This window comes from Pteropus alecto, unplaced genomic scaffold (assembly GCF_000325575.1).
Source record: "Pteropus alecto unplaced genomic scaffold, ASM32557v1 scaffold48, whole genome shotgun sequence".
In the NCBI taxonomy this organism is placed as follows: domain Eukaryota; kingdom Metazoa; phylum Chordata; class Mammalia; order Chiroptera; family Pteropodidae; genus Pteropus; species Pteropus alecto.
This window is the reverse complement of record NW_006442110.1, coordinates 865,535-877,017: the sequence shown is the minus strand read 5'-3', so window position 1 is coordinate 877,017 and position 11,483 is coordinate 865,535. Positions and strand designations below refer to the sequence as shown.

At 39.4% G+C, this 11,483-nt stretch overlaps 1 protein-coding gene across 1 annotated transcript in view; it reads right to left on the bottom strand.

Moving 5' to 3' along the window:
- KMT2C (lysine methyltransferase 2C) overlaps positions 1–11,483 on the bottom strand; it is a 205,659-nt gene that overhangs the window by 89,116 nt on the left and 105,060 nt on the right. The window contains exons 10-14 of the mRNA XM_025039018.1: positions 8,201–8,370; positions 7,587–7,738; positions 6,675–6,788; positions 5,685–5,762; positions 3,440–4,140 (exon numbers count right to left, since the gene is read on the bottom strand). Of these exons, the coding sequence (XP_024894786.1) occupies positions 3,440–4,140; positions 5,685–5,762; positions 6,675–6,788; positions 7,587–7,738; positions 8,201–8,370 (1,215 nt within the window). The remainder of the gene's footprint in view (positions 1–3,439; positions 4,141–5,684; positions 5,763–6,674; positions 6,789–7,586; positions 7,739–8,200; positions 8,371–11,483) is intronic.

The window sequence follows — 11,483 nt, the reverse complement described above, 5'->3', positions numbered from 1 at the left end:
CATTCTGCTTCCAGGCTTACGGAGAAACGAGACTTGTCAGTGTTTGTGTTTTAATTGGCACAGGGTGGGGTCACTGTACTGATATGTTTTAAAAGCTCCTGGGTGATAATAATATGTTATCAGGTCAATAATCACTTTTCTAAATGCAAGGGCTCACGTGACTGCACCCATAAAAACACCAAGGAAGTAAACACTAAAATATATAAAATGCGTACAACTTCAATAAAAGATGAGAGGAAAAAGACAACGGGTTCACTGGGACGGATTTTATGAAACTGCATCCAAGTTGCCGCCATCACAACGCCAACTTCCTTCTACCTCTACCTCTCACGCCTGTCTTTCCTTCTTTGTGAAATCCTGTGTCTGAAATGAGGAGGAAAACAAACAAACAAAAAATCGTTTTTCTCATACACAATCCTAGAAAAACTGATGTTACTACTCTGGGAGTTAGTAAGCTTTTGAAGTATTCATCGGAAGTATGTTAGGACATACCACGAAGAAAACTGCGTATTTCTCAGTAAATAACATCTAAGGTCTTTCATTTAAAAGGCAGACTATAAAACACTACACTTGGAGTACTAATCTCTTCTAAACAGTAAATAAAACTCTATGATTTGCCATTTCACAATGGACTTCCGACACTCGGGACACAGAGTCCGTTTTCTATGTTCTGACATCGCAGATGCCGAATAGTGATATATCCATCCATCCATACTCCAGTACCACTACACACACTCATATGTACGTATTTAGGTATATGTGCGTGTACGTATATATGTGAACATGAGTGTATACGAGTGAATATGTGTATACGGATTATATACTGATCATCTAATATACACTGAAAATAGTGATTTGTTGTTACAAGAAATGGTTTTATCATCTATTTTCGAATGTGTCCCTTAAGCAATTGGAGCAAGTAGAAAAGAATATTTCTAATTCAATCCTTAAAAACAGTGAAAGCCTAGCAATATTTTAGTTTATCAATCTTCAATTCGTTCCGTGTTTCTTTTTAACTTCATCAATAATTCTGGAACTAAAGTCTTCCTAATTTGAAAATGCTTTGCCTCACCTTGTCACTGAGGTAGCCACGGCCCCTGTGATGCTACCAAGCACTTCTACCAGGCAGCCTAAAACCAGCATGGGAAGTGAATGGAAAACAGCTCGATTTTTATACAGATTCCATGCTGAAATAGTCTAACATGTACATTGCAGTATATAACACATTAAAATTCACCTCACCTGCTTCTTTTTATTTTTCAAGTGGGACTACTAAAAAAATTTTAATTCGACATATGACGCTCGCATTAGATTTCTGTTGGACAGTGCTGGCTTTCCCTTCTACTGGCCAGCTCACGTCTCCAGAAAACATCTGATAATACAATCGCTACCTGTCACACCAAATTTTAAAGTTTCAGATTTCCTTTGTTTCTAATTAAAGTATTCACTTAGTTTCTAAGTGAATTCTTAGAAAAGTTCGTGTAATATTAGAAAAAAAGTTAAAAGATTTAAGCGCTATGAAACTGAACTGAATCAATGCAAACAACGCGCAGTGCTCCGGGTGAGGGTGGTATTCACCATACCGGTGAAGACCACAGAACTGATGGCATCCGACAAAATACGGACATGCCAGTGACAGGAACGATCAAAAGACAGACGGAAACCAAAGAATCTTGTTTACATCATGATCACTGACACACAAATCCATCTCATTTTACAGCCAGTCCCTACTAGCAAGAACATGCAAAATAAACACTAAATAAAACCAAAAATACAACACAGGAGTGCCTGATATCAAAGAAATTCGTGTAACAGAATAATGGACTTGAGGATTTCCAATAAAAGGACATACACGTCCCTGTTTAGATACAGACTGCTCCCTACAAGTTATGGCCCCAGAACCTCAGCAATGATTTAAAAAATGAAAGAGTTCCCTTGTTCTCTACCCAACGCATACTCTACGAAAATCGGGGTATATTAGCAAGCTACGGATCGAGGGCAAGTTGCTCGCTACGTAACAGAAATCAAGCTAATGGGGAGGTAAAACATGGCCTACAAAATACATGAGCTCAGCGTCAAATTATGTAGTAGTAATGAGACAGTAGCGGCAGCTAAATAGAAAGCAGAACGATACCAGGATTGGGACAGGAAAGACAATACAGCAGAAGCAATAGCAAATGTCAGGACATGGCTCATATAAAAACGTCGATCGACCTAGGAAAAAAATACACGCACGCACGCACGCACACACTTCTGGAACATAAGTCAACAGAAAAATAATCCTAATTGTTTCTCAGTTGGAACAGAAGTCTCTAAGGAATAATACAGTAAAATTTAAGAGGATTATTTATGATACAGTATCCTTAAAGAATGTAAATATCTAAATCAAAATTAAATTTTGATTTCCCATTACTAAAGTCTTTTGAGAGCCAAAACTATATAACTATTACATAACTATTAAAAAAAACAAAAACAAGACTGAGGAGGAGAACTGGTTTCAGAAGAAAACTCTCCCTTGGAATAACAGTGTAACTAGCTGTCTTTAAAGAATAAAAATATATCTGGATTTTATTTAAAGATGACTAATTCTCACGTTAGAATAAAATTAGATTTTATTTTTCTACTCGTCTTACAATTCCAAAATTAGATGATCAAAATCAAGATATTACTCCTATGAAAAGTTAAACTTTTCATCACTGAAAGTGAGTTGAGCCCTGAGACTTGAAACTCCAAATTACTATCGTGACTAAACACTTCTGCACTGTCCATCTGGCCATTTTATAAAAACTTCGGAACGCAGGAATTTTGTGGAATAAGTAAATCTCAGCCCTAGTGCCTTCACCTCGCCTTGTCGTTTCACTGAAGTCCCACTTGAGAAAGAACTGGAACGTAAAGGGCAGAATCCACACTACTCAGCACAACTCAGAGCAGCTCCCTTCACTTCATAAAGATCGACTCTACAATCCTAAGATTTTTCCATGAAACCACTGAAGTAAGTCCTGACTTGAAATAAACCCCACAAAAAAGTTAGCGATTCCGATGCTTAGGCATATATTAAAAATATACGCAAAGAATAACATCAATAAACAGATATAGTCAAGGAAAAATGTTACAGTATACCTGGAACTAGTTTTTTTAAGGCTCTGTTGTTACTATAGCAGAGAACTAAAAAAATTGTTTCTGTTGGTGACTACAATCAAATAGGTTACGTTTGTATATCCCAACTAAGCTGAAATTCTACACAGGGTCACTTCAAGTTTAATGAATTAGACTTCGTTAATAGCATTTTTTAATGGCCAAAACGCACAGGTCAACGTTACTTCTAAGTTCTACTCGAAGACAGAAAGAAAAAACTGTTCTCCAAAGCAAAGCGATGCTTCCGTCTTATTTTACGTAACTGCTCTGACATCTTTTGTCACCATCATTAAAATCGCCCTACCTGTTTGGACCGCGGTCGACCCGGAGAAAACTTCCTTTTGGTGATAGCTGGTTTACCCATGCCAATTTTGGGAGTGACCGAGATGCAAGTCGCTGGCATGATGTTCCCGGCAGAAGCGCCGAGTGCTGGAGGGCAGGCGTGCAGCACGTCGCGGGAAGGCAGGTCTGCAGACAGGGGTGGGGAGGAGGACGCGCTGGCCTTGCTCGCGTCCCCGGACACTGACGAGAACGATGACTCCGCCTCAGACGACGACTTCGCAGGTCTGTCCGGGCACAGCCCGTCCTTCACACAACTCTGCCCTGCAGGCGGCGGTTCAGAGTCCGGAGGAGCAGAGGGAGGTTCGGAATTTTCCTCGTGTTCTGCTTCTTCTTGCATCCTTTCTACGGCCAACTGCTCCCTAGGACATGAAGTGCCCTCCTGGCACGGGGGCACGAAGGGCTCGGGGGCCGCGGTGACAGATTGGCTGACTGCGTCTGCAGGCCGCGCCTCCCCTGCGGGCGCCGCCGTCTCGGCCTCCTCTACCCGCAGCTCCTCCTGCACGGTGAGCTGCCGTGCGACGTTTCCTGTCACTTGCATTTTGCTCTCGCTCGGATCTTCGTCACAAACATGCGTCGCTTTAGAAGACGCTTCCATTTTTTCATTACCAACTGCATGAGAAATCCGATTGTCCAATTCGGGATTCATTTTGTCTTGGGACGATTCTACAAAGTTGGGAAGATTTATGTGAATTTACACAGGAATTTAAAAATTTCTAACTATGAGTAGGTGTAAGACATTCCTATCTTACATGTCGGTAGCTTTGTGGCTTAAAAATAATAGGCTTGGGCAGAAAAGGAAGGGGAGTGGGAGAAAGGCGTTTCCAAAAGACTTAAACGATGACTTGAATAAACAAGTATTCATCAAGAAAGGCAAATATTAAGTTAACAAAGGCCAAAATAGACCAGGGTTTTATGGATCAGACCAGAAAACCTATGAGAACACTGTCCCAGCGTTTAAGGTAATTTCTGGTAAGAATATGAAAATAGAATTGATTTCTAATATAGTTCTATTATAGATATGTGATGTTTTACGATTTGAGCACTGACAAAGGTATTTAAAATTCTGTAGGTGAAGTTACACTCATTTGACAGCTGGGAGAGTAAGCGCAGCCATGTTACACGAGGTGTCTGAGTTTAAAAAGTAGAGACTAATCTAGAATACGGATATTTGGCAACATCAGGTGACCCAAATCCAACAAAGCTCTGTAGACACCGGAAGGAGTAACAGCTGCAGGCCAGAAAGCACCACTTCTGTCTAGCTGCCCCTGCTGACACACTGATGTAACCCCTGATCTTCCTCCTCAGCCACAACCCAAGGGACTAATCCTAGCAAGCCAATGAACAGAATCAGATATCAGAAACATCAGTAGTCAGTGACCAGTAAGTTTTAAATCAGGGTAATGTGTTGGATCCTTAATCCAAACCTATCGAAGAGTAAATTTAGAGATCCAATTGACATGAGCTGTCAGTGGCTCTATAAAGTAAGATCACGGAAGAAAAAAAGCTTATTTCAAGTACCATCGAGGTAAATTCTAAGTTATGTTAACAGAGACCCTAAGTTCCTCATTTACTATTTACTCTGGTGACTGAAATTTATCTATGTTCTGATATCGAAATGAAATCTCACTTCTCACTCTCACTTTACTGGAAGACTACAGTCAAAGATAAAGAAAAAATACCAAATAACAGATCTGCTTGTATTAAATATTTTTAAACAAAAAATGCTTCAAAAGTATTTAACATAAAAAATTTTAAAATTGATTTTCAAAACAGGAAATTAAACACACATGAAGATTGAACATGAAGAGTGAGCATGTACAATTCATAGAGACCACATGTATAGTCTTTCTGTTCCATGCTAGGCAGGAAATATTAAGATCAATATGTAAACACACTGTTCAATTACAGTCAGCTACTAGTCGTACACAATGACTTTAACTGGCCCATACAACGGTCATATGAATTAGCAACTCTTTATACATAATACTCTTTACATATAATGTAACGTCCTTCAGAAGTCCATTGCCAATTCTTTACAAAAAAAAGACTGACTAAAAGATTTCATTACTGTAATGTGTACACAGCAATAGTAAACAACTCTTTGTGATATTTAACTTGAAAGGTCAATAGACTCGACTGAACATAGAAACCATGAAAGCGTCATGCTGTAACTCCGTCAAATCAGGCAGTACGAAGGGAACACTTACCGGGAGTGAGAAGGCCGGGCGTGTCAAGACCCTCTGGTGGACGGTCATTCTGCTGCTCTCCCGTGTGGACCTGAACTTCTGGGAATAACATTTACGGGACTCTAAGCAATGAGTCGAAATTTCGCTAACGCTGCTCTCTCAGCAGTAATTTGAGTCAGATTTTTATCCTATTGCCAAATATCCACTTCCAATATAAGCACAAAACACAATGCTCCTGTTTATCAGGAGGGTCTGAAGACGGGCGTGAAGATGGAATTGGGACTCTGATTACGCACTAGGATGAAATTTATTATCATAGACAGCTCTGTCTCACTTTCCTTCACTTTACATCTTTATGAAGCATAGCTTTTAATCAGTTAATAAATATACACTCAATCTCAAAAATCCCAGAAGCTTTTTATTCATGTATACATGCAATCTATAAAACACACAATTGCACTTAAAATACCACAGACTCTCAGATGAGCTCAAGATTAAATTTAATAAGTATTTTTTCCCCCAACCTGGTCTCTCATTAAGTTCTGATCCTCAAGTACAGCAATAGCTACTATCAATATTGCAAAAAGCTCAATTGAAGTATCATTGAAATAACTGAAATAACCCTCAATAGGACTGCTGAGACCGTCTAAAACAAATCTTTCATTATCTCAGCATGAAGCATCCCTCAGTCAGCAACAGCTCTAGTGAGTAATAACAAGTATAACTAAAGAAAGAGAAAATAACAAATTGCTTTTTAATGAAAATTACTTGGTCCCTAAACAAAGCATATGTTTATGATTAGGTCTAGACTATATGCCCTTTACCCTCTTAATTTCTGTCTAAGGTGATTTTTCTAAAAGCTCCTCTAGTAACAATTTCCTAAATGCTATGTATATATCTTGGCTAATTTGTATTTAGGGTACTAAAGTTTTGGCAGACGTTCACATATTCACTGTACAGACAAACTTTCTTCAGAACATACGTTGTATCCATTATCAAAATCACTCTTACCGTCTGGAACAATTCCAGGTGTGGGCGCCCGACCACAGACATCTTTATCAGCTGCTTCCTCCAGGGAGGGCACCTGGCCTTCGGGTCCTTCGACTTCCATTTCGGTGTTAAAATCTTAACAGAAATTTATTCTTTAGATCAGAAGGAGTTTTTCTGGTTTTGTTAACTAAGACGACAATTACTACTTTGCAACAGTGAGGTTCAACTGTTACTGAAAATGCTGTAAATTCTCCGCATTTTTCTATTTTGAACCCAATATGTATTTACATTTTTAAAAACATGGAAAGTATAATGAATTAAAAGGTAATTGGCATGTTCTTATTTTAAGAGGACATTCCACAATGGGACATTGATGGCAGCCTGGGGTCAAAATATTAGCCATTAAGAAGCTTCTACTTAAATCCCTTACAGATAAGGGACTTTTCTCAAAGTTACCGTTCATACCAGTGAAGATGAAAAGTAATCGAGTAAACAGGCCTGTCTTCTGTACCATCTAAGAATCTTGTTACGATGTCTGTAACCAACATTACACTACTAGAAATAGCTGGGCAAAATTCTGGGCTCAAGAGGTGATACAACTAAAACTTCTCTGGAGTGAAATAACCCAGATTTTGAAGTGTGAACCTAGTCCGTGTCGTCCAACACTGCGGAACCTCCACTGCTGGCTCAGAGAACACGACTGGAGTAACGCAAACCGGTCCCAGAACTCAAATAATAGAACGGCAGGAAAGAAACTGAACTAGGTGCTCACCATAACATCCGGAGATGACCACGATCATGTGTGTATTTAAAAGCTGAGAGATTAAGAATGAGGTGGGACCTGAGACACAAGATTCCCTCATTATTGCTAAGATAATAAACTGGTGACCGGCGGGCACAACATCACTTAAAAAAAACTTTCCTCGAGTTTACCTGCGGTGACTTCATCGATCTCCAGCTCATCGCATGGCTGCAGTGGAGCCATCTCGGCTGCTACGTGTTTGCAGTACGTGCAGACATACTCTTCCCTGAATGGAGAGTCCAGCTCATGATCTGCTGGCTTGTCGCATTCTAAGTGAACCCATCTGCAGTGACAAAGATGTTTAAATTAAAGTGTCTAATTTAAAGCCAAGTTAACAACACAGGGGAAAGAAAAGCAACAGTGGAAAAGCTAGCTCTGGGAAGGGGGTTGAGGATGACAGAGGAGGCTACAGGGCATGGCGACTGGTAAGGTTCTGGGTCGGGGCCTGGCGTTTCTGGATGTCGTCAGACGTGCTGACGCATGTTTACTTCCGTAGTTTAAAACTCTTCCCTGTGTAATTTTCTCTCTTACTGCTCATTGCTGGTCTTAGCTTTTGCCCATGCACTTCCTTATACTTTCAGATTCATCGAAATGTAACTTCAATCCCATCTCTGACTGCCCTCAGCACTAAAAGAACTACTGGCGGGATGAAAGCCCAGAGCCCGAAACCTAACGGTAGAACGAATGACCACACGGACAGAAGAACTGACAAAACGCTTCGAATGGAGTGACTCTAGACTCTTACCTTTTGCACATATTACAATGGAGCATGTCTTTCTGCAATTCTGGATGGTAGCTCTTTCCACAGAAAGGACATAAGTTATCCTGCTGCTGGTAACAACTGTCACATACCAGGCAATTGTGGTGCCACTGAGAACTAGATCGTGTGCCACACGCTACACATATTCTGCAATTCTAAACACCGAGAAAAACGAAAACAAAACCAGTTTGTTATGCATTTGTATGGCAGTTCTGCTGTAAACCTTTTTGAAATCAATAAGACGTTTGTAGATTACGCGTTGAGACTGACTCTTCACTGACACTAATTGAGGGCGTGTGTGTTGAAACAGCAGTTTGTTTTGAACATCTGATGAGACATCACTCGACTGCACTAAAACCTCCAGGAAAATATAAATAGGAAATAGAGACATCCAAGAAAACATAAATAGGGAGGGAAGAAAACCAAGAACACAGCAACTCAAACTTCAAAAAGGGAAACGTATTCCAGAATCTGGAAGTAGCTTGTGTGGAATATGTCTACTGGACCCCATTACAGAGAGCAAAACGGAGCTGCTAGGGGGTTCCGATCGCACATGGGTGACCTAGACACTGAAAACGAGAATTCACACTAAAGAAGTATCATGACCCACTCCAAACGACTAAAATTGTGAGAATACGCATTCCACATCAAAATCCAAAAACTGGCTTCACATTTTCACTCTGTTGAGAATGGCGCCATCCTTATAAAGTAGAGCTATTTATGGAATGCAAGGCCGGCCAGGGGCCAGCCCCAACCCCCTTCTGCACAGTAAGCTAACCTGCCTCAAAATCCTGGACACGAGGTTAATAAGGTTGTGGGGCTCTCTTTACCTATCCCAACTTTCCAACCTAAAATACCAACAAACGAAACGGTATCTTTTTGAACTGCTGGTGGATACGAAAGACTTGCTCACAAAAAAAGAGAAACTAGCATGAACCACAGATCTACTAAAGTCCTACAGATTTCAAATGAATGCATTCAAATATCATGCGAAGATCCTGGATAAAATGTTAGCAAATAGACTCCAATAGCAAATTAGGAAAATAATAAACCACACCCAAGTGGAGTCTGTACAAGAAATGCAAGGATGGTTGAATATTAAAAAATCCCTTAATAAAATTTAACATATTCTTAGGTCTAAGGAGAATAAATTATTTCAATAGATGCTGAAAAGGCCTTTCGAAAAAAAAAAAATCAAAATCCATTACTCATTTAAAAACTTTTGAGAATATAAAAATGATGGTTATTTCCTTAATGTGATACATGTACATGCCCTAATTCTTAATGCCCACCTTTTATTTACCTGGGGTACCCGAGAGGTATCCACACTAAGTCAAGAACAAAGCAGGATGCTTACTGTCTCCACTACGATTCAACATGGCTCTGAAGCCATGCACACTTTGAAACAAATGAAAACAGAGGCAGGAGAATAGTAAGAAAAACAAAACTATTTGCAGATGGGAAGGCAGTATACTTGGGAAAGCCTACAGAACTGATCACAAATTCAACAAAAATTTAACAAAGGATCAAGACATAAAATAAACAATGAAAAGTCAACAGATTCATATACAGTTAAAAGGTATAATGAATGGGAAAAGTCCTATTTATAATAGCAACAAATATTTAAGAATGAACTTAATGTCTAAAATCTATACAAAAATCTATACGTTATAAAACATTTCCAGAATAAACTAGACTAGACTTGAACAAACGCAAAGACATGCTTTGTTCTTGCTTAGGACATCTTAACATCAGCAAGATGTCATTTTCTCCTAAATCAATTAATAAACATAAAGTGATCCAAATAAAAATCCCGATGAGGTCTGCCATGGAGTTGAAAGTAGTGTTCATATGGAAAAATAAACACACAAGAACGGCTAGAAAAATGTGAAATGAAGAAGCTCTTAAAGTATCTTTGCAGATACTGCAAAGCCTCTGTGACTGAAACAGCACGTATTGGTTCATAAATAGGAAGACACACCTGTGGGATGGACAAATTCCAGAAACAAACCTAAGAAATCTACAATTCCAGTCTGGAATCCCCAGTCACTGGGGCAGTCTTTTCACACTGAATGGATTGTGGACAACTGGACAGTCAAATGGAAAAAGAGACCTCACACCACACCCAAGCACTCAACCCAAAGGGAATGCAGAGCTAAATGTTCAAAATAAAACAATGTAAAAGGTAAAAGAAAATAGGACCTCTTCTGATAACCTACCTCAGTGCAGAGAAAAGGTAATTTTAATTCAAAAATCCAGAAGCAATAAATGACTAATAAATCTGACTACATAAAAATAGACTTTTGTTTGACAAAAAAATACCATTAGCCAAATCAAAAGAAAAATGACTAACTGGGAGAAAACATGGGCATCACAAAACACAGATAAAGCCCCATGTCTCCAACATACAAAGAACTCTTAGGGGGTAAAAAAAAAATCAAAATCTTCGAGAGTAACAGGCAAACCAGACGAGCAGAAAACTCACAAAAAGAGGTCAAAATTATCCTTAAACATATGAAAGTATGATCAACTTTACTCAAGAGAAATGAAAAAGTACAATGCGATACCATCTTTCACCATAAAATAGGCAAAAATTCAAAGGCCGAACATGACAATCATTGTCAAGGATGTAAGAAAAAAAGTTCCCATGCATACTGGTGGCAGTGTGAACTGCCACAAGCCCCCAGAGAAGGAACTAGACAATATCTAACAAAACTACGTATGCATTTACCCGCAGCTGGTGAGCCTACTTCTGGGAATTTATGCTAGAGATTCTCTCTTAACAACTCAACAGCGCCTACGCACAAAGTTACCGAGAACAGAATCATTAACTTAAAATGAGGGAGACTAAGCATAGGGCATCGGTTAAACTATGGTCCAGACACACGACGGAGAAGAGGAGAAGACAGGAGGGAGGGAGAGAGAGATGAGGCAATGCAAAATGACTGCCAGATATTCGAGGTAAATTACAGCAACATACAAAAGAGCACGTATGCTGCCTCCGGTAAAGGGAAAACAATGTATCTGCTCATCCTTACGAAAACAAGAGAGATGACAAACCAGAAGCAGGTTAGCTACCTCTAAGAGCGAATGGGGTGGAAGTCATATAGGAGGAAATGACAATTCTCATACCTTTTTATATGACTCTGACTTCTGAAAGCACGTAATATCCTACATATTTTTAAAAACTGAATTAATGAGTAAAGGGAATAAACACCTATGACCAAGAGCACACTGAAGGAGGTTTGTTATTGGATTGAGCCATTAA